The sequence below is a fragment of the Agelaius tricolor genome, unplaced genomic scaffold (assembly GCF_023055355.1).
Source record: "Agelaius tricolor isolate 1412-34295 unplaced genomic scaffold, bAgeTri1.0.p SCAF_14, whole genome shotgun sequence".
NCBI classification, from domain to species: Eukaryota; Metazoa; Chordata; class Aves; order Passeriformes; family Icteridae; genus Agelaius; species Agelaius tricolor.
The window spans coordinates 10,808,773-10,835,365 of NW_027269274.1; the positions used below are offsets into that span (position 1 = coordinate 10,808,773).

At 50.2% G+C, this 26,593-nt stretch overlaps 1 protein-coding gene across 1 annotated transcript in view; it reads right to left on the minus strand.

Annotated features, from left to right (window-relative positions):
• Positions 1-6,093: 6,093 nt before the first annotated feature.
• The window catches only part of PLXNA1 (plexin A1), a 115,436-nt gene continuing 94,936 nt past the window's right edge, over positions 6,094-26,593 (minus strand). Inside the window, exons 24-32 of the mRNA XM_071439649.1 lie at positions 22,596-22,742; positions 21,638-21,797; positions 20,990-21,093; positions 20,460-20,556; positions 19,626-19,816; positions 18,781-18,950; positions 16,906-17,118; positions 13,791-13,941; positions 6,094-10,389 (exon numbers count right to left, since the gene is read on the minus strand). Coding sequence (XP_071295750.1) covers positions 10,294-10,389; positions 13,791-13,941; positions 16,906-17,118; positions 18,781-18,950; positions 19,626-19,816; positions 20,460-20,556; positions 20,990-21,093; positions 21,638-21,797; positions 22,596-22,742 — 1,329 coding nt within the window. The 3' untranslated portion in view covers positions 6,094-10,293. The remainder of the gene's footprint in view (positions 10,390-13,790; positions 13,942-16,905; positions 17,119-18,780; positions 18,951-19,625; positions 19,817-20,459; positions 20,557-20,989; positions 21,094-21,637; positions 21,798-22,595; positions 22,743-26,593) is intronic.

The following is a 26,593-nucleotide window of genomic DNA, read 5'->3' on the forward strand; positions in this document are numbered from 1 at the left end:
CATTGATGAGTGCAAACATACAGTTATTCCTGGAAAAGGAGTTAGGGAAATGCCACACCACAGCTTAGGATGAGGAGAGCACTGATGCACTGGGCAGGTCCAACATGAGGTCTTGCATGATACCAAATCACATGAAAATTGGGATGCCAGGCAACATGAAACACAGCCACACCAACAGCCCTGGCTCTCTGGGAGTTCTTCTGCTCTACCCAGTTCTCCACACCAAAGATCTTTCTTTTTAACTCCATCCCTGAGTGTAACACTAACTCCCAACCAGTATTGACTTCCCATACATCCTGATATTAAAAATGAACACAGGTTCCTCTCCACAATGGTGTCCTGTCCTTCTCCCTTCCATTCAAAGGGACCTCACAAATCCTGGCCACTGTAACAATGTAGTACTGGGATTAACTACAAACACCTCCTCCCTCTAGCAGAAAAAACATCCTTGCCCTGACTGTACTATTTTCATCGTTTGGTAGGAACTGTGCTCCAAGTTTTGCTTTCTCAGTTTCGTCCCTGCCCTTTATCCATCCCTTGCAAACTGGAAAGAGACAGCCAGCAGTGATCACTCAGAGAGGATCTGTAACCCCAAATGAGCAGCAAACAACAGAAAGGGCTGAACTTTTTGGCTCTGCCTCCATCCTACCTCTCCAACACTTACGTGATCCTGGAGCATTAATCCAAGAAATGTACCCATAAATCCTTCTCTCTGTCTCCTCCCTAACACAAACACAAGGGAGCCCACCTCTCTACATCATGTATTTCTAGCTGGCAATTCTGGAGTAGCATGCTCAGATACCCAAACTGATAACACATGTTGAGCCAGCCCACTGCACATGCAGTCCTTCCACTCCAGCAAGCCCCATTTTGGCCTGAAGCCCTGTCCCTTGACAGGCCACCAGCTGAGGGCCACCTTTCCACCAGGTGGGACACGTGCCCAACCTTCCACTTCACAGCGTGGGGAGTTTCCCCTGCTAAATCAGCACCCAGATCTGGGAGCTGGTGCAGGGTGGTAAAATCATACAACCAGCCCTTCAGAAAATTAAAAATAATTATCCAGCCTATTAATTTACCCCTGTGATTTCCCATCACAGTAAAACCCCTCTGGCCATCATCTGGAGCTCAAGAAGACATCAGACCCCTCTTCCTTGCTTATTATTTACTCTCCACTCTCTGCCTTTCTTCTGCCCCAGCGACTCCACTGTTCACACATCCCTGCTCTGCCTTTAACCCCGTTTTCATTTAGGGTCTGATTAACTCTTGATGCTGAAGGTTTTCACCATCAAAAGGCTTTGTTTCCATGGTAACTCCTGGGGGGGATTATTCAGACCAGTGGGTCCAGCTAGCACAGGGTCAGCAGGATGGAGGAACCCCCAGGGATGCTCAAGTCCTGCTCCCCAGTGGTGACAGTGCCTCCTCCCATCACCAATTACTGCAGATGAGAGCAGAAATCCCGCTGCCCCCTTTAACTCTCTCTGTGTTAGCACTGGCTCACGGACATTTTTTTTCTTCCTTTTTTTTTTTGCGCCATGTGTCACTAATTTTACTCATTTTCTGAATTTGTCTAGAATAGTAAAAGATTTGATTAGAGTGTTCCCGGTTTTAATTGTAATTAGGACAGTCATTGTACGAGCTATAAAAGGAAATTGGGCTACTGCTGAGTGGAAGAGCCCCTGAGAGAATAGGAGCTGGGAAGGGAGAATTTCGTTCATAAAAAACGGAAAAAAAAACAGTTTGAGGAAGAAATAAAACTCCAGCTCAGGATAGTGTGACAGCCAAAGTAACCCAGGCATCTGGGACCATAATCAAAGCACATGTCCTGGGGATTTCAGTGTTGATTGTGAGTGGTTCCCTCCCCACTGCAACCTTCTGTACGACCTTGGGCCAAGCAGCTCTGCCCTCATGCCTCAGTTTCCCCACAGGGACTCATCTGGGTGGTCTGTGAGCTATTGGCTTATTTTACAGTGTGCATTGTGATCCCCTGTGAAATGGGAGAGGTGACCACTTAAATAACCCATCCAGCTCCCATCCCTCACCAGCAGACACCTTGCTAGAGACACCACAGCTGCTGAGGGACTGCACCTGGAGCAAGGGGACAGGAGATACCCCTGGCTGCCATCCAGGTCCCAAGGATGGACACTGGACATATCTGCTTTTTTCCAGCAGAGGGAGGGAAAGGCCCATTGAAGCCCATTGCAACGGGGTTACTGCTGGGAAGAGCCCCCAGAAATAGCACATGCAGGGTCACATCAGTCACCACCTCAAAAGCACCCAGGGAAGTGCAGCTCCCCCACACACAGGGTTTGCCAGCCTAGGGTGACCTTGCAGGCCACCTGTGCCAGAAATGGGGTGGTGAACCACGAAACCATTGAGGAGCACAGAAACAGGCAAGATGCCTGCAGCAATGTTTCTCAGCTGACTTCACTCTATGGAAAAATTGTTCCTGACGGTCACAGCCAAGATTCCCAGTGGTCATGGTCTCCAGACTGGTCACTGCACCCACTGCCACCCCCTCTAAAGGGGGATCCTCTGGAAAGGGGCAGCTGGCAGTGCCCAGAGCCATGTCACCTGCCCTCTGCCCCATGGCTCTGCAGGGGGGCAGATTGCTGAGCCTGAGCTGTCAATCTGGTGCAATAAAACTTGAGACAAATCAATTTTCCCCCTTCCCCCAGCTCTAATTCCACCAGGGGAGACAGTCTTTTTCCTGAAGCAATAATTTGCCTCAGTTAAAAAAAACCCCACGCAGTGGTGCTCTGCTCATGGCACATTAATGTGTATCAGCCATTGCCTGCCACCTCCTAATGATCCCACCTCCCATCCATGCCCAAAACTGTGGGCTTTTTACCACTACATTTAAAGCAAAGAACAAACATAAACCAGTTGCCTCCCAGCATGGCTGTGATTTTCATTAGTCCAGGCAGGGAGAGAAAGGGGTTGCTGCTCTGCTCAGCCCTTACTGCCTTCAAAATTTATGGATTTTCTTTTTTTTTTTTTTTTCTCTTTCTAGCAGCTCAGAAGAAACTTAATCATCACCTCTGAGGGGGAAGAAACCCCCCGTTGTATCCTTCAACTTGCAGGGTCACATGATGCTGCTCTGGCCTTTCCTGTGCAATGTCTGAAGACAGCACATGGCCTGGCACTTGCAGCCCATGTTAATGCTCCAGCTGGGTTTTAATTTATATTCTGTTCTATTCATAGTTATCAATTTTATATATACATTTGGATTATAGACTATGGATTATATATATATATATATATATATAATGTGTGAGAAGTAAAGCTTTTCTCCCATGGAAAGTGGCTGCTTGAGGACCTGCCCATATTCCCCTGAAGATGTGGCAGATCCCTGTCCTGCAGGATTACAGAGCTCAGGGGGCAATGAGGGACAGCCCAATTAGCCCAGCTAATTGCTCCCTTCATTTGTGGGTCTCTGGGCCATGGGGCAGCAGCATAAGGACCAGGACTGCTCAGGGTGATGGTGCAGGAGAGGAAGGGAAGGGGCAGGTGGCCACTGCTGGAATTTGGGGATGGTGGGCAAGGGAGATATTTCTGGTGACATTTAGATTCAACTTGAAGAAGAGGATCAATCTATAGTAATTTTTAATGACTCTGGGTTTCTGAGCACAGCAGTGGTGACACCAGAAGCAAACACACACTGGGGAACATCAAGGACAGGTCAAAGAGGTGTTGAACAAGCCAAGCACTCATTTCTTTCTGGAGCAAAACTCATGAAAGGCAGGAGAAGCTTTACTGACAACTGACCCTGGCACCACCAGCATGTGGCTGTCCCTGACTGTGCCTAGGGAGATGAGTGTCCCTGCCTGCAGGCTGTGGGTCCCCATGTCCCACGCCCACCACAGCTGAGGTGACAGGTGGCCCTGAGCACGCAGTTCTGCAGGAGCAGAGCCACCATCTGCATGTCCTGGCCCTCACTGCATGGGTAAGATGAGCAAAGGATTATACAGAGACCCAAAGGCAGGGCAGCATCATCTCCCAGGGCAGGAGGACAAGGAGGGGCCCAGGGAAAGTACAAAACCACAATGCTGGTGAGAGGTTTTTGTGCAAAGAGCCCAAGATGAGACCTTCAGACCCCACACAGGTGCCCTGGGATGTACCACTCACCTGGAGCCCTGGTTTGGATGAGATGATGGCAGGGGGATTTCCAAGAGGCCCAGGTCAGCCAGGGAGGCCACAGGAAGGGCTGCCTCCACCTCCAAACCCAGCCAGCTCCAGCCACAGGAGGCTGCTGCAGGTTTGCTGGATTAGCACCGTCCCAGGCGGCAGCGGTGTATGTTATTGCTGGGAGGTTCTCATCTTATCATTTAATCAAATAAAGTGCATTTGTGGATTACACAATCATTTGCAGGCCATGATAATCTTTTTCTGGTTAGCTCTGCTCCAGGACTGAGGAGGCAAACAAAGACATTTGTAGCTGTCGTTGGAGGCCCTGGCTTCCTGCCAGAAGCTCTTACTCCTTGGGAAAACTGGTGCAATTTGTATTGAAGAACACCCTGGTGATGGTGAAATACTAGATATTTATTTATTTATTTATTCATTTATTTATTTATTAGGTCAACCAGGAGGTTTACAAGTTTTTGTTCCCTGGTAAAATAATAGAACAAGCAGGATTTTAAAAATCCTGCTTGCAAAGGGCTCAGAGAAAAGCACCAAGGTGCAGCAAGGTCTCTTCAGGGAGACACCCTCATCTCCACGCCTTGAAAAAAGCAATGAAAGCTGCTTTATATGTTGGACTGACAATTTATTTAAATACAGTTTCTGTACCCACCACAGTGCTCACCTGTTTGATGCTCAGCTGCCACCTGCTCCCATGTGGCCATGAGGATGGTGTTTGGTGCAGAAAAAAACTGGGGAAGATGAGGGTCTTTTTCCTGCTACCCTCAATTAAATCCTCCCAGAAACCTGATCAAAATTTAGTTAAAATGTGATTTTCTTAAGCATTTGAAAGGCTGGTAAAAGAAAACTTTATTTTTTAAAGATAGGAAAGCAAGATCAAAACAATCTTTGTTTTATTGATGCTATGGCAAAAATAGTGGATGTTTAATACCTGCCGATGATGTTCTTGCTGGAGAATAGAAAAACTGCAAGAGAAAACATGAAAAACATCCAGTTTATACACACACTAAATGCAGAGAAAATATGTATTCAGCATCCACAGTACATCAGCCCTGCCAGCCCAATCTCTCAGAAGACTGGCCCCAGAGCAGGAAAAAGCTAAGGAAAAATAAAAAACAAAAAAAGCAGCCTAATTTGTGTGACTTTGGTGTGTGTGCTGGGCTCCTGCTGACGCCACACTCCAGGGATTCACGCCCTCCTCTCTAGGAATGTCTCCCCACACCTGCCACAGCCACCGAGCTCACTGGGGAAGGTCCCCCTGTGAGGAGGTGCTGAGGTGATCGGCTGCTGCCCTGGGCTTCCTCTCCTGGTGCTTCACTCTGGGACCCTGCAGAGACTACAGTGCACTTTGGAGGTACCCAGAGTTACAGGGTGACACAGCTTTAAAGACCAGGATCAGGAGCTGGAAAAGAAGATGCCCCTGTGGCATGCAGAGCCTGCAGAGACACAACTACAGCATCATCTCAGCATCGTGCACTTCCTCCCAAGCACTTGTGCTGTCACCCTGTTATGTCCCATGAGAGGAAGGGCCAGGAGGTCCAAGGGGTAGAAGTGAAGCTGCCCTAGCCCTGGTTGGTTCCCATGGACCCCAATGAGTGGCAGAAGAGTCAGGCAGGTATCTACCTCTCTGTGCTTGCAGCGTGGCAGGCTCAGCTCCTGTGCGTCTGACCAGCAGCTCTGAGCAGTTTGAAAGGTGATGAGTAAAATCAAATGGTTTAAAACAATTTAACATGAGCCACCCAGGAAAGGGGCTGATGAGCATCTGCAGCTCCTTTGGTGGGTGTTAACAACCACACCTCAGGAACCCCACAGCCACACATGCACTGCATTGCTGGCACATTGTGATGCTATTTTGCACCACATCCCCCATGCACAGCCACAGTTTTACCCACTGCTCCCAAAGCTGCCTGCTCCACGCACCCACATCACCCCCAAAAACACAGGCAAAACACCAGCTTTAGCAAAAATGTTTAATCTCTCCTTGATGCATGTGTTTATTTACAAGTACTAAATCTGAAGAACATTAAAATAGGAAATAGCAGGATATTTACACGATCAAAGGGCGCTTGACCAGCCACGCTGGCCTGTTGCTTCAAGTCTGAAACAATCACAGAAAGGGAATCAGGACTCCAGAGTGTGATTCTTTTTTTTCCCCATTTAATTTTCTAAAACTACCAGAATTCTCTGCCTCTTTCTGGGCCCACCTTGGGTTTCCCCTGCTTCCTTAAAGGACAGCTTGTTGTGCGCTTTGGTCGGGAGCGGGTGAGCCTGCAGGGTCCCCACCTATCCCCCTGCTCCCTGTCCCCAGGCTGGGTGTGACATGGGGCTCCTGCTAGGGGGGACACTGCCAGGCAGGACTGCACATGTTTTAACCCCAAACTGAAGGAAAAGGCAATAAGAGCAGGGAGGGACCCCTTTGCTTGCAGTGGTGGGGGATCAACCTGCACGGTGCAGCTGCCTCTGGAAATGCAGGCTCACAACGAGGGGTGCTTCTCCATCTCACCCCATTCTGGGGCATGGGCAGGAAGAGGGGTCTTGTGGATGCTTCCCAGCTTCTCCACACCTTTTCCCCTTTCGAGGCAGGGTCTGACAGGGCCAGTTCTGACCCCACCAGGCTGGTCAAGGGAGGGTGGGCAGCTGCCTGGCACAATTAAGGACGCTGGGCATCATGCGAAAGGCAAAGGTAGCACCAAGAAGCACCAGAGGCTGCGGGCAGCACTGCAGTGCCCACCCCACTGACCAGCACCCCCCCTGTTAGGGGCAGCAAGGGGACCCCCAAGCAGTGAGGAGCTGCTGGGGCACCCTTCAGCTGAGCAAACCACAGACACCCCAAAGCTCTCCAGGAGGAAGCCAACGGGAACTCATCCCAAGGATCATGGGCAGTCAGCATCACCAGGGGGCTGGAAGTCAGGTCACAGCACAATGGGAGCCCAGAAAGCAGAACCACACCATGGCACTGCCAGCCTGCCCAGCATGAACCCCCCCCAGGAGCCTCTCTGCTGCCCAAATCCATCTCAGACCCACCATGGTCAAAAAACTCATCTGTCCCTCCAGGCTGGCTGAGGGACACCCACAGCACTGGTGATGGGAAAGCTACAGGCTAATAGACCTCAGCAATTAACAGTGCTTCCAGCCCTCTGTGTCAAAAAGGAAATTTTCAGGGAGATGTTCTTAGAAACACATCTCCATCCCCTCTCAACCACCACAAAACCCATGTGCTTGGCTGCCCCAACAGCAACCAAAGCTCCCCAAGACACTCTTACCAGTGCAACAGGCAGAACCCTCTCCAGTCCTGGACAGAGACCCCAAAGGCATCGCTCCCCTTCCATCACACCGCAGCGATCACCGATGCATTGCCACCATCCTCTGCGCCATTTCCAGGACCTCCACCAGCACCAGGCAGCCAGCAATGCCACAAGGAAGAAGTTTTGCACCAAAGGGAACTGCAGGCACCCCTCCACCCCACCACAGCAGCAGGGAATCCTACAAAGGGACCCCAGAGGGTTCTGTCCCACCAGAGCACCCAGAGAGATGCTGGCAGCCAGCAGTGGCCCCAGCACAGGGCACACAGCTGTCCTTTAAGGCTCTCCAAGTACCACATTTGAGATGTGAACCTCTAAAGTCTTTCTTTTTGCTGTTTCTTTTCTTTTTTTCTTTTGGACGAGAAAGTGGCAAAATAATTTCAAATTTAAAAAAAAAAAAAGGTAACAGGTCTAAACAAACCTCTAATATTCAATACTCGCAGTTTCTTTGTTTTATGGGTTTTTTTCTTCTGTTTCTTAAAAAGATCAACTCAGACTAAAATCTAGCACAGTCATGCAACAGCCCACAGCTCTCAGAAATCCAGCGACAGCTCAGGGTTCGTAGGTTTGGGAAACAACTATAAATTCTTTTTCAAACAGTTTTGCTGTTGTGGTTGGATTCTTTTGTCATCTTTTTTTTTTTTCTTTTCTTTTTTTTAATCAGCATCTTCTCTCCTTTCCCTCCTTATTAAAACAAAACAAAACCAAACAAAATTACAACATAATGAGAGATGTGCAGGCTTCAAACGGTTGTTCTGCATGGTGAGAAAGGCTTGGAAGTTCCTTCCACACCATTTGGTATCCTTTTTTAATTTTTTTTAAATTTTTTTTTGCAGTGGTTGTTTGTTTTGTTTTAACTGGCTGTGTAAATTCATCTCATTTTTATATTGGTTCAATTCTCCTTCAGTTAACTATACAGCACCCCACTGGGGCATGAGAATTAGATTGTAACCACATATATATATATACACACTTTTATTATTTTTTTTAATTAAAAACTTCATTATTTCTCCCTCTCCCCGCCCTTAACTTGCAATTTAAGGGAATGGACAGAAATCAGCTGGGCTTCTCTCCACTTGGATTTTGACAGCCATCCGCTCCTGGCAGAGTGTGGCCCCATGTGCTGTGGCCTGGGCAGTGACAGGAGCTCTCAGTACAGAAAAGGAAAGGGTTTTGCTCTTTTTTTTGGAAGTTTTTGGTCACCTGCTGCCCTTCAGGGCAGCATTCAGCACCTTTTCATCTCTGGAAAGCACAAACCCACAAGGAACTGACATTTCCAAGGGGGAAGCTGAGGGAGAGACCTCAGGTCCCCAGCGAAGCCCCTTCAGGGCAGAGGCAGCGGAGGGGAGACAGGGTGACAGCAAGGAGAGAAAGGGGGAGAAAGAAGGAAAAGACAGAGAAAGAAAGGTCAGTCTTGGGTGGAAGGTCCTGCACACGTTTGGGCTCCCCAGGTGAAAGAGCAGGTGACATCCCCATGGCACCCAGAATCCCAGTCCCTGCATGGGCTGGGAACCCAGTGGGGTTTGCCAGGGGGATCCCAGTCAGGAGAGCAGAGGAGCTGCCTCCCCCTTCACTGGGGATCTGGTCTCTTCCCCTGCATCAGCACAAAAAGATGATGGTCAAAAATAAACGTAAAGGGGCTTTGTTAAGGCGGCTCCAGTGCCAAAGAATCTGACACAAAAAGCCAGGCTGGCTCTCCATCAACCCTCCTGACAGCCCCCAAGGCCCCACAGCCATCCTCCACCCCACATCATCCCAGGACAGGCAGGAGCAGGCAGCACTGCCCAGACCACCCCACGGCCACCGAACCGGGAAAACAAGGACAAGCTCAACAAAACACCAACCATCCCTCAGCAATCACCCAGGAAAAGAAAAACCAGCCTTGGGATCTCCCTTTCCTCTCTGATTTTGACCTCCAGAACCACTCAGCAGCATTAAAATAACAGCATCTATCCAGCTAACAAAACTCCCAACTTTTTTTTCTTCAATTTTTTTTTTCGCACTAAACAACATTCAAATAAAACATGGCACAGGACATATTTTAGAAATATCAAAGCTCCCTTTCCTGCCCACCCCTAAAGCCCCAACCCCAAATCTCCCCAGCATGAGTCCTTTAGCTTATCTCTTAAAATCGTTTTTGTTAGTTTGTTGCAAAAAATTCGGAATAGTTTCTTCCCCTCCCATTTTTTGTTATAATTTTTTTCCCTTTAAATTAAAAATTTTGTTTGTCTCGTGTAAATTGTGCAAATATAGCAGTTAACACTAGTGGCAGAAGGCCAGAGAGAGAGAGAGAAGGGGGCAGAGACAGAAAAAGAGAGAGGAGGAGGAGGAGAGGGGGTGGACAGCTGGGGGGAAGGAAGGGAGAGCAAGTCAAGTACAGTAAAAATAGGAGCCCACCCACCCTCCCTTCACCAAAGTAACAACAACATCCAAACGCCTTCCTAGGAAGCCCCGCGGTCCCGACCCTCCTTCCGTGCGGGCTCAGGGGCTCTGCCCGGGCCAGGGGTGCCCAGCAGGTCCGTGGGGCAGGCCAGCCCCTTCTCCTCCACCCGCGTGGCCTCTCTGCAAGGTCCCTGCTGCCTGCCGTGGGGCTGGGGCTTTGTCTGTGGGTCAGGGAGTTCCGTGGACGCTGCTGCTGCTGCCGCCCTCGGGGTTTGTGGTTTGTTCGCTAAGCGCGAGGTTTCTCTGGGTGTCCGTGGGGAGCTCCCGCGGGCCCGGCCGGTCCCAGCCCCAAAGTCTTGTGCCCGCGGCTGCCGCTGGCCGGTCCTTCCTCCCTCCCTCCCTCTGTCCATCCGTCCATCTGTCCGTCCGTCCTGCCGCCCCGCTGCCGGACGCTGGCGCTGCCGCTGCCTTCTCAGCTGCTTAAGGCCATTGTGTCGATCGCCTGCTCCAGCTTGCTCCGCAGTCGCTGCCTCCGGGCCTGCTCATCCTTCTCCAACGCAGCTAAAATCTGGGGAGAGACGGGAGGAGACAGTGAGGAGGTGCCCTCCTACCCAAAGCGGCTCCTTGTGGCACTCTGACTCTTTGATGGCATCAGGACATGGGGATGTGGCCCCACGGGAAGTGCTCTTGTACCCCAACAGGGCCAGAGGAAGTGCAAGGTGAAAGACGCCACTGTGAGTGGTGCATCCACAAATCGAGCCCACTGGGACTCCCAAAGAGTCTGCAGTGACACCAGGGACCTGCCTGACACTAATGAGAAGCCAACTTGCAATGAGGAAATGAAGAAAACACAAACACATTTGTTTGTTTGTGAACCCCAAATCTAAGCCAATGACACCTTCCCACCATGTCTGTGACTCCAACAATCCTGTAACGCCTCAGGGAAGCAGGGGTTGTGTTTCAGAGACCACAATCAAACCATGAACTGGTTCCACATGCACAAAAACACGAAATCCACAAGGCTTCAGCTGCCACCAGTGCTAAAACCTGTCTCATTTCATCCCAACTGGGGGACAGTGGGGTGATGGAAGGAGACATCAGACAGATGCACCAGCAAAGCCTGGGAGCCCCCAGTCCTGTTCAAGGGGTGCACCCACAGACACCTGAGAATGACTTTCCTCCCTTGAAATCCTTTCTCTAAACAAGCTGCTGATAAGGATGATAGACTGCAGGCTGGAGGGACAGTCCCCTGCCCTGGGCTGGATGTGACCGTGCCCCCAGGGCTGGGGAAGGACTAGCATAGAGAATGAGACTCAGAGTAGGGAAAAGGGAGTAACAAAATGTAAAACAAAGGGGCAATTGCCCTCCCAGCAGCCAGGAGTCTCGTCTCAGTAACATCATGCCAGCAGAGCAGAAAAGCTGATTTAAAAAAACAAACCTGACAGAAATCTCATCTCCTCGGGTGAGCTAGTTGAGAGAGCAAATTTTTTGCAATTATATATCAAGGCATCCGTCAAAGGGGACTTGATTAACCATTTCATTGGCTGCATAATTGGAAACCAACTGTTGTATAATTAATAGACTTACTAGGAGGCAGGCAAAGTCCATCAGGAGCCCTACAGGTAACTTCTTAATGGGGAATCAGCTCCCTTTGATTAAGAGCTGCTGCAGCGCTGACGAGTTGTTGAGAGGCAGACAGAGCACGCTGAGGAGCATCCACCACACTGCCACAACCAGCCTCTGACCACCAGGAGACTGGGTCTCCCCCAGGCTATTTTGGGGCAGGACCAGGCTGGCCTCTGTCTCCTGGGGCAGCAAGAGATGCCTGATCAGGAGTCTCCCCCAAAAAGAGAAGGGAAAGCTACATCTGGGCACTGGTGTCAGCTCCTGAGGAGGGGGAATATCACCAGCATCAGCTGAACACATCTGATTTACCTCCTCTGGCAGCAACATCCCAGGGCAGCAGCTGGACTGGGAAGAACTCATAGATTCTGCCACAAACCTGCTAGTGGGAACACTCCCCCCCATCCATCTCCACAGATGCTCTTAGCCCTCATTATACACACAGAGTAAAATACCTGTAGTGACACACAGAAATCAAAACCCCACATGCCTGAAAGGTGCCTGAGCTGGAACCGAATGAGATTGGTCAGAGAAGTGAAGGGAAGCCTATTCCCCCTACCTGCCTCCTCTGCCTCTCCCAAGCAGACAGAGGTGTATCCTGGAATGCTGAGGTGCCAAATGATTCCCAAACTGCCCATGCATTTATTTACTCCTCTCTTATCTCAGCCTTATGGAAACAATGCAGTCAAAGGAAACCTGTGCTGAGTGTAGAGACACCCAGGTTTGTCACCTGCTGTAAGGAGCCAGGACCACTGATTACCAAGATGCAAGTACCCAAATGAAAATTAATTATGATTTTCATTCACAGCCAATGACAGCATATTATTGCACTGAACAACAGGAAAAATTATTCTCTCCCATTTTGCATCAAAGAGGGTGCAATCGGGCTGCATATAATTGTGCTTAATGATGAAAACAAACAAAGGGAACAGCTGCGATTTATTAATCCCATTACAAATAATAAAAGAAGTTCCTGAGAGCTGTGAACACACTTGTGATGCTCAGAGAGCAGGCAACAGCAAGACACTCAACAGATGTCAGGCTGCTGTTGGCAGGCAAGAAGAGGACCTGTGCCCCTAAAGAGCAGCTCATTAGTGCCATGGGTTCATCTCACATGGTCCCCTCCATGCTCTCACCCAGGGCTTGGAGGATTTATTTAAGGATTGTGGGACTTTTAGCCTGGAGGAAGTGAGCACTGGATGATGGCTCAAGGATGATAGCCGGACCACAGCAAATCTAGATCTTCCAGACTGCTCCACTTTCACTCTCATGGTAGCCACAGAACTGTGTACAAACTGTAAAACCCCAAAAAGCCCTTCATGGCCAATCCATTTCCCAGAGCAACAGGGGCCTCAGGGATGTGATATCCAAAATCATCTAAGGACTGGCATAGAGGTCCCAGCAGCATGTTCATCAGTACATGGCCACCAGCTGCATGGTGACCACCACACAGCATCTTCACAAGAACCAGGATCTCCTCTTCCCTCCTGTAAAGCACTGAGTTCCATAGGATATTGGCCACCACAATCCCAGAGCTGACCTTAAACCCAGGAGCCAGGTCTGCTGCAACTTGCTTATGGACCCCTTAAATTCACACGTCAAAGCACTGGGAGAAGCCTCTTTGGATTGCTGCATGGAACAACAGGCACCCCATTTCCTCTCCTGGCTCTGAGTGGGAAGATGTTCTGGCACTCTGTCACTTAAATTAGCCACCATTCAAATATAGTCATCAACTCCTTTATTGGGACAATAAAATCTGTACTATCCTGCTATGTGTATAGACCTATATTTTACTGTAGTTACATATTTTATTGCTTTAATAAGACGTAGGCTGCGGATTTGAGCAGAGTTTTGAGAAATTAATTTGTATCAATTACAACAGAGGAGTTTTTAACCATCTTTACTGACATTCACAAAACAAGCACTGGAGAGATCACCACATCCTCTAAGATCCCTGGGGAGAGGAGCCAAACACCACCTGTACAGTTCCACAGCACTGGTACCACCATGGTGCAGGACTGGTGGCAGTGGATAGGGGAAGCACGCTGAGATAATGCTGGGAATCTGCAGCCTCATGGAGCTCATGTGCCAAATGTGTAGAAAAATAGGTGTTTCCCACATTACTCACTGCAGAAAATATGAGGAATGAGTGAGCACTGCCCACTCCAGCTCCTGGCTTCATGCCTCCCAAACCTTTCTTTCTCCAGCAGCCCAAGCACAGATGTGGAATATGTTACTATTCCACATTTCATGGAGCGTTTTTCTATAGGAAAAAGCAGGGGACTGCAGAAACAAGGACAAAAGGACTCAAGTGGCAGGACCTGATTGTGCCTCACCACATCTTACCTCATCCTTGTACTTGGTGATGTAGGAGTAGATCTCGTGCAGGGCACTCATGCTGTTGAACTGGCTCAGGTGTAACCGTGACTGCTCCGCCAGGTACGCGCTCATGTCCTGGTCACTGATCGCTGGCATTTTAGCTATATCTGCATAATATCTGCAGGGAGGAACAGAGGGGTGGGTCAGAAACAGGGACAGGCAGGAAGTGACGGGTCCCCACCACAATGGTCACAGAGAACAGCCACTGGAAAGGCAAGTGAAGAGCATCTTTCCTCCAAGCAGTGAGATACATTCACCCATTTTAACACTGCTCACTAAGAGGTCTCTGAGCACCCCACAGAGCAGTCAACACAGTTAAGAATGTGCTCCTGACAGAGCAGCACCCAGCTCAGTCCAGTTCTGCTCACCATGCTGAGAAGCCAAGCAATCTTGCTCTAAGGGATTTTCCACCCTCTCCTAACCTACACATTTTTTGTCCTTCCCATCCCATTGGCATGTTTTTCCACCAAACTACATGCACCAGGACCCTCCACACCTGCAGTAGCACACAAGGTTTTGCTACTACTCTCCTACGGTCACCATGTCCCTAAAGCCAACAATGGCCCTTTGCATTCAGTTAAATACCTAGGTTGTGAACACATGACAAGGTGACATCCTGCCCCTGCAGCAATACACGTGCTGTGGTAGTGGAAAAACAGAATATCCAACAGGATGTTGATCACAACCTTGAGAGGACAAAGCTGCACCATCCCAACAGCAGGAGAGTTACACCAAGCAGACACACCAGTGGACTGGCTGCTGAGGACTTTTTGGAAGCCAGGGTTGTGTCCACAAGCCTCATTTTAAAAGAAACCCCACCAACAGCAAACAAGCTCTGGCTGCTACCAGGGAGCAGTATTACCAGCATTTCCACCTGGAAACAGAGAGTGCCAGCCTCTCTCAGGTTTGCTTTGCTCCTCATGACTCCCCACTTGGTAAAGTTTCTGGTACAGTGATTAGCACCACTCAGCTGAACGCTGAGATGGAACACTGCTGAAGCACTTGGACAGGAGCAGATGGCAGCAAGACCACTTGAGAAGATGAATATGAGGACCCACTCCATCCCACTGCACTGAACTCAACTAGTGATAAACTACTTGGGCAGTTTTTACAAAGACGCTCATTCATACCCAGAAAATGATGCAAGAGAATTTCTGGATGCTGCCAGGAGAGCAGTGGTCTGAGGTGAGGACCTGTGACTAAACCAGGCATCTCCTACACCCTCAGAGAAATCTCACATCCCAGAGTGACATTTCCTAAAGCAGCAGTTTCACGCTCCAGGTGTTATCATGACATACAAGATGGGAAGAAACCATCATTTTTCAATACAATGTGCATGGCTCACATGGACCAAGATTCCAGTCACACCATCCATTTCCAGAGGACACCTATGACCCCAGCAGCAGTCCCCTTGGGTTTCTGAAGGTTTCCCTCTTCCTAAGCCCTTCCCTGTGCTATTCCTGCCTCAGATTGGCAGGATGCCCTTTTTTCAGCTGGTGCCTGAGCCACAGCAGCAGACAGACCTGCTGTTGGGACTGGCAGTCCCACTCAGCCACCCCCACACCACTCCCATCCCTCCTCTGCAAAGCTTTCTGACTATAACTGTGCCAAAAGCCAGAAATGCTGATTATGCCATAAATCCCTGCAGCAGAGGACCAGTAGTAGACACAGTCACCCCCTGCACAGGACATCTCTACCCCCTGCTCATCTGCCTCTGGGACCATACTGGAGGTAAGCAATGGCAGGAACATCCGTCACCACTGAGATCTCCCACCTCCTCCCCCAGGGATGCAGAATGTCTAGACCAATAGTTAACTCTGAAATGGTTGTATACCTTTTTTCTTCCAGGCACACACACAGAGCTGAATATTTTTGTCATAGAGATGGCAAGGTCAGAGAAATTCACCTTATGAAGCTTGTGATGTTCCTATGGGACCCCACTCCAAAGCCCCATGCAAAGAACTTCCTCCTATTACAATGCAGCTCATCTCTCAACTCAGGCATCATATTTCAGGGGCACCTTTCCTTCTGATCCAAGCCCTTCCTTCCTCGAGGGAAGACACTTGTCTTTGCACTTGCCTGTGAAACAGCAAGCATGCCAAGGTGCAACAAAAATATCTGTGTACAAACAGTACCCAAGGATGATTTAGGCTACAAAGTTCCACCCTTGCAAACAAGAAAATATGACATTTACTGTTGTCCGGTCATCCTTCATTTAGTTCATTCTGTATTTGGTCAAGATGCTGAAAAAGGGCCCTCAGTTAAGAAAAAAGAATCATCTTTAGCCCAGCACATCATCACGAAGGAAAAGTTGCAACAGCAACCTGAAATCTTCCATTTTTTAAGTTTCAAGAAGTTCCACTTCACAAGATGGCAACATTTTAACCGTAGCTCTGTTTGGAGGGCTTTGGAGGACATCTCCTAGGTTTCTCTCCCAAAAGGATAAAGCTAAACACGGCATTATGCCTGAGTGCATCAATTTGCAAACAGTCTCATTCAAACCCTGAACCTTTAACACTACATCAATTCAGCAGGACAGAGGGACATCTCTCCTCAGCTAACAGGGAAGGTGGAAGATGTTGGAAGATGTCAGGGGACCTGCTCCTCTCCCTGCTCCTCAGCACAGGGACTGCAGCCTGAGCACTGGGAAATGATAATTTTCAAGCATTTCAGCAAAACCTGCATGTATTGTTGTGATACAAAAAAAAGCACTTCTCTAGTCCAAGGCTGAGTTCTCACTGCTCTTCAAAAGCAATCAAGCGAGGTGTTAGTAATTCCCTAGTACAGACCAAGGTTTTACAACAGAAAACATCAGACAACCTAATAGTGGAGGTTGCTTTTAGCACCCCTTAAGCAAGTCATAAACAGCTCTTTAAAACAACCATTGCAAACTCATTTTAGGAGACAATCATGAGAAAGCATCATCCCCCAAACAAGAGGACCACCTTGTGTGAGCATTAGTACAGTCCTGCTTCAGTCAGCTACCAAGAGGAGCCCTCCCAACAACCCACATCCCCACATCCATGAGCATCCACTGCAGGTCCCCCAGGAGAAGCAAGGAGCTATTGCCAAGTCTACTCACCTTTCTACCCAGCTCTTGTAGTTGGGGATGTCCTTGGCATACAGTAGTTTGTTGGAGGGAGAGTCCTTTCCTAGCTTGTGCTCAGAAGTTGAGCAGGAGTCCATGAATGTCTGAGCCACCACGGATAGGCAGGCATCAGTAATACTGTTCTTGTGAATGTCGAACACAAACTGGGGGTTTTTAATCACATTCACCCAAAAACGTAGAGGTAGACTGAGGGATGAAGGAAATAGGAGTCAGCACCTGAACCACACCCTGCAGGGCAGCTGGCACATAATGCACCTCCAGTTGTGGAGGAGCTTCCCATGACCCAGAATTGGGCAGGTTGCTTTTCCCAGCATTCCAGGGATGCAAACACCCTGGGTAAATGGCCACTCCCCCCTGCCCACCCCAACAAGGCTGCAGTTCTCCATGAAGAAATTCCTCAGCACTGCCAACATCCCCAAAGGCAAACCAGGGCAGTGCAGATCTGTGGTTTCTCCAAGGATCCACTCTCACTGGAGAGCCCGTGGGTCAAACCAGACATGGTCCCTTTCTCCTACATTAATAATCCTTTTGAAGGCACTGTGTGGCATTTCACACATCTCCCGTGGCAGAGGAGGGAGTTAGCTGGACTCCTCAAGGGACTCATTAGCACATTTAACACCAGAGGAAAATTTAGGTGGTCTCAGATGCTGGAAATAAAGCTCTCAGCTGTAGAGACAGCAGGTCTCCTGGCGAGCCATCGACTGGGTTGTTTGCTGCAAACTGACAGACACATGCCACCCTCCATGGCTCCCCTTCCCAATCCTGCTGGCCCTCTCCTCTCCTAGGAGCACTTCAGAGCCTCCCCCATCAGAAATCCTCCTCACTCTGTCATCCCCCAGCACCTACATCCAGTGAATGCTTTTATCTTAAAGAAAACACACTTTGTTCCCCAGGACTTTCCTAATGAGGGTACTGGGTGCATGTACATATTTCATTTGTGAAGGGAATGGCCTGGAGAAATTAGCTCCACATGTCGAATTAGCGCCCAGAGATAAGCACAAGCATTAGTATGCAAGAGCCTGCGTGCCCAGCCCCTGTAGAGTGGGGCTTTTTTCCTCCCTTGCCTTTCACTCCTTCTTTTAATATAGGAAGCTGAGTTATAAATCAGTTCCAAGCACTTCCATGCTCTCACATCTCCATTTAAAAATGTTTCTTTTCCTGCCCTGCTAATTGCAAACAGTTACTGAACTACACAAAAGCGATTTGGCTGCCATTTAACAAATGCCAGACACGGGGAACATACGTACCCGTCTCCAGTCACAGTAAAATCAGAGAGATGAAATCAGTGAGGCAGCAGAAATGAAAAATGCCAAAGGGGGCTGAGGAGCCAACACCTGCAGAAGCCCCAGCACAGCACCCAGGAGTGTCACAGGCTGCCCCGCCCCAGCATTCAGCCAGCAATCAGCAGAGCAGGGGCTGGCTCTGCAGGCAAGGGCAGGGAGGATGTGCACACAGAGCTCTGCTGACAAATTTGGGCACAGCTGAGTGACAGCAAGAGTGTGGAAACACCTTCAGGACAGCAGAGATGAGAATTGGGGCTGGCATCCCTGGAGGAGCCCGGAGGATGGAGAGGCCAAGGTGAGATGGGAACAGAGCCCTGAGCCACTGACTGCAGCCATCAGGGGGAGCGTGATGCTTGGGATCTGGGGAAGGGCTGAGGGAGAACTGCATTCCTGGGATTTTTTCTGCTAAGGAAGGCATGCAAGGGATTTACCCACACCCTAAATACAGAGATATGGGCCTCTTGTCCTGGATCATTTCCAGGTTCATATTTCTCCTCCCTGCGGGAGGGCTTGGAAGCTGTGATGTTGTTAGCCCACCCCCCAGCCCACTGTCCTTCTCCATTACCAGTTACTCTTCCAGGTGTGCCTGACATCATAATCATTGATCTGATGCTTATCAGCTTGTTCATCCAGGAAATCAAACATGTATTTGATGGCGAGGGGCAGTGCACTCCCACGGTGAGCTGTGCTAAAGATGGTCTCAAACAGGTCATCCACAAATTTCTGCAGGGTGCCCTGGGGAGGAGAAAGAGAAAAGGGCTGCTCAGCAACACCCTGGGTCAGCAGAGAGGTGGGTCTTTAACTAATGGTCAGCCTCTAAGCCAATTTAACTTCTATTCCTACACCTGAAAAAGCAGCACAGTACAGTCTGTGTAACCCTGCTGGTTTTCAGTGGTTTATACTGGGAAACAGACACTGCAGTGATGAGGTATGTCCTTCATTGTATGATCTGGCATGCTAAAAGTATACCAAGAAAAACACCATACAAAACAAAAAAGTGTTGTATGTGCTGAAGGAAGTGGAACATGCTGCAGTGCCAAATGCCTGGGGTAATCATCCTTCCCACATCACCAGTTATGCAGTTTTACCCCAAACACCAAAGAGGCACCTATGCCAGGGCATCTCTGCTTTGCAGACCAGCAGCTGCTCAAGGATACAGGGAATAGTAAAAACACCAAAAGGTGCAAAGAGCGAACGGGAAAATCCACTCAGGGAATATTCACTGATGGTTTCAACACACAAACCCTTCACCTCCAGCTCAGAAAAGAGACCAGGTGAGGACTTCTTCCTGTGCTAGAGCAGGAGGCTAACAAAAGAGCAGTGCTTACCACTTTTGGACAACTCAAATCACTACCCATCCCCACCCAGATTTCCAAAGCCAGGCACCAGCTCTGGGCCTCTGGGCCATACCTTGGTGGCCAGCAGACGGGTCAGGTAGATCTCAGACACCATCTTGCTGCCGCGGTCGCCCTCCCGCTGGTCCATGTGGTCGTGGTTTTTCACCAGGTGCCAGAGCTTTGTGCCGCTCTCCAGGTCGGGGGTGATCATGGGGGTCCGTGAGCGCAGGCTGTCAGGGCTGCTGGCTGTCCTCAGCATGCTCTCTGCAAGCACAGGGCATGCTCCCACCCTGCCACCCCTGCCTCACCACCAGCCCCATATCCCCCTTCCCTCCACAGGAGCTTTGGGATTCAGCGTCTGCAGCCACCATGAACTGGGAGCTCTGCTGTGACCTCCTCACAGCCTGCTGGGCCACACGCAAGCCTGGCTGATGTACAGGGGCCAGGACAGCCATGGAAGGAATTCTGCAGAGCCTGTCCTGCTCCCAGCACACAAGTGCCAGGATCACAGATGCTTCCTGATCACACTATTCCCTTCCAAACCAAGGCTGAAGTACACCTGCCAGTACATTCGTGGGTGTTTTCAACTCTGCTCTTTTAAGTGCTAAGTGCCTCTGTGCTTATTTTAATTAGATTTCAGGGGAATAAAAGGGAAAGCATCCCTTAACAGCAGCCATCTAACATTTGCCTTTTTCCCCTGAGCCCAACACACTGCAAAGAAAGATGGCTCTGAGGGCACCTGCTCCCTCTCCAACACTAGAATAAGTAGCAGAATTGTGCATGAGGGCTGGGAGTCTGGAGGATTTTTTCACATGAGTTATAGTCACTTGCCCTGTGCCTTGGTCCACCTGCCCAGCCCAGTGCCACCTCCCCAGCCAGCCCAGAGAAGGATGCCCATGTCACTCACCATATCTGCTGAGGGACTTGGTGAAGGTGGAGGAGTTGGAGATGTTGTATGCTGAGTTCTGCTTGGGCACCAGAGCTACCGAGGAGCCATCTGTCACCTGCAGGCAGGAATGGGCTGAGCAGGCTGCCACACCAGAGAGGCACAGGGGGAACAGCCCCAGCACAGGGAGAAACCAGCCCCAGAGGGATGCAGTGACACTGCCACCACCCCAGGGACATCATCTCCAGCAAAGGAGCCTGACATATCTCTGTGACAGCTGGGGGAAGGGGAAGAACAGGAACACACCAGGAAGGTCAGCATGAAAATGGCAGAGTAAGGTCAGAGTGGAAAACAGCCTCTATGAGCCCTGGAAACATCCCATTTAAAAGGAGCACAAACATGAGGTGGAGGCAGGAAAGTGACTGCAGACCTCCTGGCCATGGCCCTGGAGAGTTGAGCCCAGGCCCTGACCAAGCTGAGGAGGGAGAAAAGATGCTCAAGCTCAAAGCAGCTGGTGACTGCTCCATGTTCTACATCATGGACAGCCTTACCTGGTAGTGGGCCAGGGTGTTCAGCCTCTTCCAGTCATTGTCAATCTTTGTGGTGACATCTTCATCCTGCAGTATGATGCGGGCCATCCTGCCCTGCCGCCACTCTGTCCCCGTGAGGGAAAAGGGCTCGTGGTTAGTGGATAACAGGAGTACAAAGATAAGGCAAGGGTAGAGCACAGTCCCAAGGCATCAGCTTAAGAGAGCTCCCACCCCTCTCTGAGGCCCAGGGCTGATGGCTATCAATGTGTTGGACAAATCCAAGTACTCAGGGAAAGACAGCACCAGTTTGACCCTGGTGACTGTTACCTTTGCTACTCTCCACACCTCTGTCCCACCTTTAAGAACAGGACTATTAACACTGCTCTCAAGTATTGCTGGCCTCCTTGGAGGTGTCTCAAGCCTGCAATTCAGACCCCAGAAGACTAAAGGGGGCTCTCCTCTCCACCTCCTCCACTGGCAGGATCCACACTCTCATGTCAGGCTCCCCACACACAGTCAATGCCACCAGCATGGGAAAAGTGGACTGAACAAGCACAAAAGTGCTTCTGTAGGATCTGTTGATTTTCCTGCCCTGCACAGATTTATTGGCACTTCTGCTCTTAGCCAAATCCCTGTTCCTCCCAGGGAAGTGCTTGGGCTCTCTCTTACCCAGGTCCATGTCTCCAGCTTTGGGTCTCTGGGAATAGGGCACACCCTTGTAGACAGCGTCCAGCAGCTTCTCCTTCACCTGCGTGATGGTGTCGCAGTTGAGCACCTTGACAGGGATCTCTGGGGCATTCTCATTCTCAGGGTTCACACAGTTGAGGGTCTGCACAGGGTCAGAAAGGGTCGAGTGAGAGGCTGTGAGACACTGGCTGCAAAGGCAGGTCCAAAGACACAAGGCTACAGCTGTCTACAGGCTGTGCCTTCTCACCTCCTGAGCTGCTGTGGAGTTGTAGCCACATGGCACATTCCTGCTTCCCTTTCCCCACCTCTCCCTGCCACTCTCAAACCTCCAATTCCCAGAAGGGAAATGCAGTGTCAGTGAAGGAATCCTCGGCCAGCAAACATGCCCAGTGCACCAAAGCCTGTTGAGAACAAGCAATGCCCAGGCACACTCCACTCCCCTCCCAAACCATCCCTGTGGAGACTGAGCTGCAGGTGAAGAACCAGCTTCAGGCTCAGCCAGGGGAAGGGTCTGGCTTATCATTTAGCTGGACAGAGGACATGGCTCAGAAGAGAGAGGAGAAGTATCTCTCCATCTCTGCAGTAACCTCAAAGCTCTAACTTTGATCCCCACCAAACATGAGCTCCATATAGCACAAACTCAACAGCATCTCTCACCCAAACCTGCCATTGCCAGGGGTTTGCTTGGAGCAGGATTCAGTTCATGTTTGGCTTCCTTGGGCCCATGGCAAGATCAAACCTTACCAAGGAAAGGCCCTGTTTCTGACCTTGTCTGAGATGGGCCCCACTCAGACAGGGTGAGAGGCACCCCAGGAATGCTGGAGAGAACAACAGACAAAACTGTCTCTACAAGTATTTTGTGTGCATCCAAGATCTTGTTAAATAGGACCTGGCAGTCCTGGCAAGCACCAGTACCACTGAGGCTTCTGCTTGCACTAACCAGCATTTTGTAGTCAATCTGCTGCCGGATGAGCTTGTCCTCACTGAGGGAGTAGCGAGCCTCTCCTGTGATGGCATCAATGGGTCCCTTCTCCATCTGCTGTTTGATGGCACAGTAGAGCATGAAGAGTGGCTCCCCAGCACATTCCTGTGGGACAGGGGGATGAGGAGATGAGAGAGAGGAGTTAGAAGGTGCCAGGCACCAGCTTTGCCTTTCAAGAACCACCACCATGTCAGAAGTCTTCTGTGGTCCTGCACCATCAATCCCCACACATGGCATTTTAGAAAGTCTTCATCCCTTGCTCAAAACTGCAAGGAGCAAGGTCCATGGTAAAATTCATTCTGTGAACTCACTCTCTCCTTCCAAACCCACTGGAAGTTGTTTGTATATCAACCTCAGATACCCAGGGCTTGCAGACACTTCTGGGTGAATTCTGCTCATTCTGCAAGCCAAAGATTAGCTAAAAATGGTCATTTCAGGTCTACTGAAGAGCAGATTGAATCTGAGGACCTTGAGTATGGGATACAGCCTGTCTTTTGAGCTGCTCCAGACAAGAGAAGCACCTGAGGACTGGAAAAGACGCACTGCAGTGGGACAGTCTGGGGGCTCCTGCCCAGACATCACAATGCACTTCTGACACCTGTCAGGAGCCCAGTCTCACATGAGAGAAGGTCAAAGGAGGTTTCTCCAAATGACAGCTGGGTACAGCCAGCCAGACCCACTGGAAAAGGGGGACCCAAAGGAAAAGCAAGGGAGCAACCCACAGACAACCCTACCCTGAGTCTCCAGGTGATGGAGGGAACCAGGCAATGAGGTTTCCTGCAGTTAAACCATTTGCCACCTACACATCTCCACTGCCAAGGCCTTGTACTCAGAGCCAGCTTTAGCTACCAGACAGAGTCACATCAGCATCTATCTCATACATGTGAGGAAGGGAAAGGGAAACTGGACCAGACACTTCCCCCTAAAACAAGCTGGATGCTGGATTCAGAAACACTAAAGGACCTGCCAAGGTTGGAAGCACCAACCAGCCTGGGGCCAGGATTTGGCACAGCAGGACGGGGAGCGGACACCCGTTCATAACCCGGGGCCCAAACACGTCCCCTGAGCTGCATGCCAATGAGCCCTTGCAGATGCAGGCATTAGCCCTAAGGGAGAAAAAAGGGAACAGAGAGGATGGAGAGAAGTCCCAGCAGATTTTGCCCCACTAGCCCTCATCCCTCCCTCCCGGCCGCCTCACAAATAAATTGTACTTTGGTGCAAAGTGCGGCTGCTCTCCCTGTCACCATATGCTGTTAGCATCTCGTTAGCATCTGCGGTAATTAAAGAGACAGCTGCTAACGAGCAGGAACAGGCATACATCATCCCCAGACCTTCCGACAACATGCCTGTCTTTGAAATTATGTTTCATTTGCAAACTTGGCTTCATTAAGTCAGCTTGGAAAAGTGAGAGACCCAAGTGGGTGCTAGGCTGCACATCACTGGCTGCCTGCAAGGCGAGGTTGGCTGCAGAGTGGTGAGAGCCCAGGGGTCCCAGGGCACCCCAAGCCTACCCCTCTGGTTCTGTTCTGGTGGAAGGACTTAAATTCCTCTTTTTGGTTCCTTGCAAAAACTCCTTGTGAAAATCCCAAGTCTGTGGAAGTGGTATGGATGGAGGATGGCTTGGAGCAAGACTCCTGCTCCCATCTGCCATGGTTGCTACAGTCTCAGCCCACAGATTTTACCTCTCCAGTAAGACATGGCTGCTACCCCCACATCAGCAGCTCTGCACCCACCTTAGGGATTCACACCAAGAGAGGTGGGCTCAGTCTTTCCTACACTGGCTTTTCTGTCTGTTCCTAGTGTAGATCCCACCCTTAAAATGAGCACCTCACTCCCAGCCTCACTGTCCCCACTGGATCTTGAAGACCAGGGCCAAGTGCTGCTGTGGGTCACAGCTCACTGGGACAATGCAGAGGAGGATGGTTTAGGGATCATCTTTGACAGAGACCAACAAAATGAATAGGAATCAAAGAAACCAGTGCTGGGTAGTTCATCTGAGATGAAGTCCATCAGGTGAAATACAGAAGGAGACCACTGAGATGTGGCCAGGTGGTCCCTCAGGTTGATGAAGGGCAGCCTGTTCCTCAAATGTGACTGTGCCCATCCTGCCACCCTTAGGCAGTTTGCTCACTGCTGTGGATCTGACTGAGGGGAGCTCTGGGGGCCCTCCATGTGAGCTGAGCTGGAGGAGGGCAGCTGCAGACACCCTGTGCATGCCCATGTTATATGTTGGGAACAGGCTGAGACAAGCCAGCTAATTCCCAAACTGTCTTACTGACTAGATCTAGCTCATCAGGCACCTAATATTGTGCATTTTTCAGCACTTGTCTCGATTTATCTATCTCCCTTTCCCTGAGGTGTCTCATTAAGAGTCTGATAAATGCTACTTCAGGGTCCTCCTGAAAGCGCCAGCCCTTGCTGGCTCACCACGCTGCTGGCCCTGGGCATGAGGGGCTATCCTGTGCCTGTCCCCATCCCTCACCCACTCTATCTTGCTCTGCTCAGGGCAGTTTGCTGAGAGCTGACCCAGTGGCTGTCTGCCTCATTTACATGCACAATTACTGCAGTTTGGGGCACTTTCCCTGCTGGCACGCTGTCTGTTGTGAGACTCTCCATCTACCACACAGCCCTCTCCTGCTGTTGCTGCCACCTGTGATCCTCACTCTCCAGAGACAGGTGAGAACAGCCTCGTGGGTCTCCTCTGGTGTGACCAACCCAGAAGAGGGCATGAGCACAACTCAAGTCTCTTCCAGTTTAACTCAAGTGACTCAGGGAGTGGAGTTTCAACCACGTCCCAAGGAGGTGAATCCCAGCGTAACAAATTTCACAGCCAGAAAGTTCATCCAGGCCCTCTGTGTGTGTTTCTCTTGTAATGGTGCACCTGGATCAGACCTTTCTCCTGCTGCTACCAGTCAGACACTGGAGGTGTTTTCTCATGTCTAAGTCATGGTATAGGTAAGGACTTTTTTATAAAGAGGCATTGCCCTGGTTCCACCATCCTCACACCTCTCACCTGCTACTCTTATCCTCACGACCTGCTCCACAACTGGTAATGTGCCCAGAAGCCTCTCTGAAGGGGGACAAGGACAGATGCAGGACATTGGTGGTGCATGAACTAATCCAAAGTAGCTTCTGAACATGGCCCAGTCCAGCCAGGGAGAGGTCAAGGATGTCAGGTCACACACACAAATACAATGTCCCCAAACCCTGCTGTGCGTGTTCATAGGCTGTGTACTGCACTTTGCTCAGCCAAAGTGAACTCCTCCAAGGAGCCTTGGAGGAGTTTATCCACAAGGAGAGCTACTCCTGCCTGTCCCACCAAGTTCACAGAGCCCAAAGAGCCTTCTGCCAGTGCTCTACTCAATCCCACTGGGTACTGCTGAAGCAAAAGGGCCCTGCTGGACAAAGCCCTGGCACAAAGGGGTAGTGGGAGATTTGACATCTCCCTATGACCAGCACAGCTCTTCTCCTCTCCCACCCCTGGCAAGCAATCTCCAGCATGCTAGATAGATTTTTATAGATACAGGCTATTCCTCGACAGAGGCAAGAAGCCAAGTGCATGTAAGTGATATTATAAATCACCTCTCGTTGACGATCACTTGAGTTCTTCTGAGACTCCTGCTCGCTCTCATCTCTTGGCTGGAAATAGTTCAAACCCTCTTTATCTTAATGAGGGATGAAATCCCACAAAAACAGCAGTGTGCCACCCAGTCTCACTGCACCAACACCAGGCAGGATCCCAAGAAACAGCCCTGCTGCCTGACAAACCAGCAGCAAGATCGCAGGCATCCTTCGCCCATTGGAGTCATCCCAAAGCTGCAGCAGGACTGAGCCTGGAGTCCATGCACTGGAGCTGCTGCTGTGCAATCTGCATGGAAAGTGGTGCAGCTGTAGCAGGTGGAAGCACTGGTGCTGATGGAATAAATGTTCTCAATATGGGTAGATGCACCAGTGGT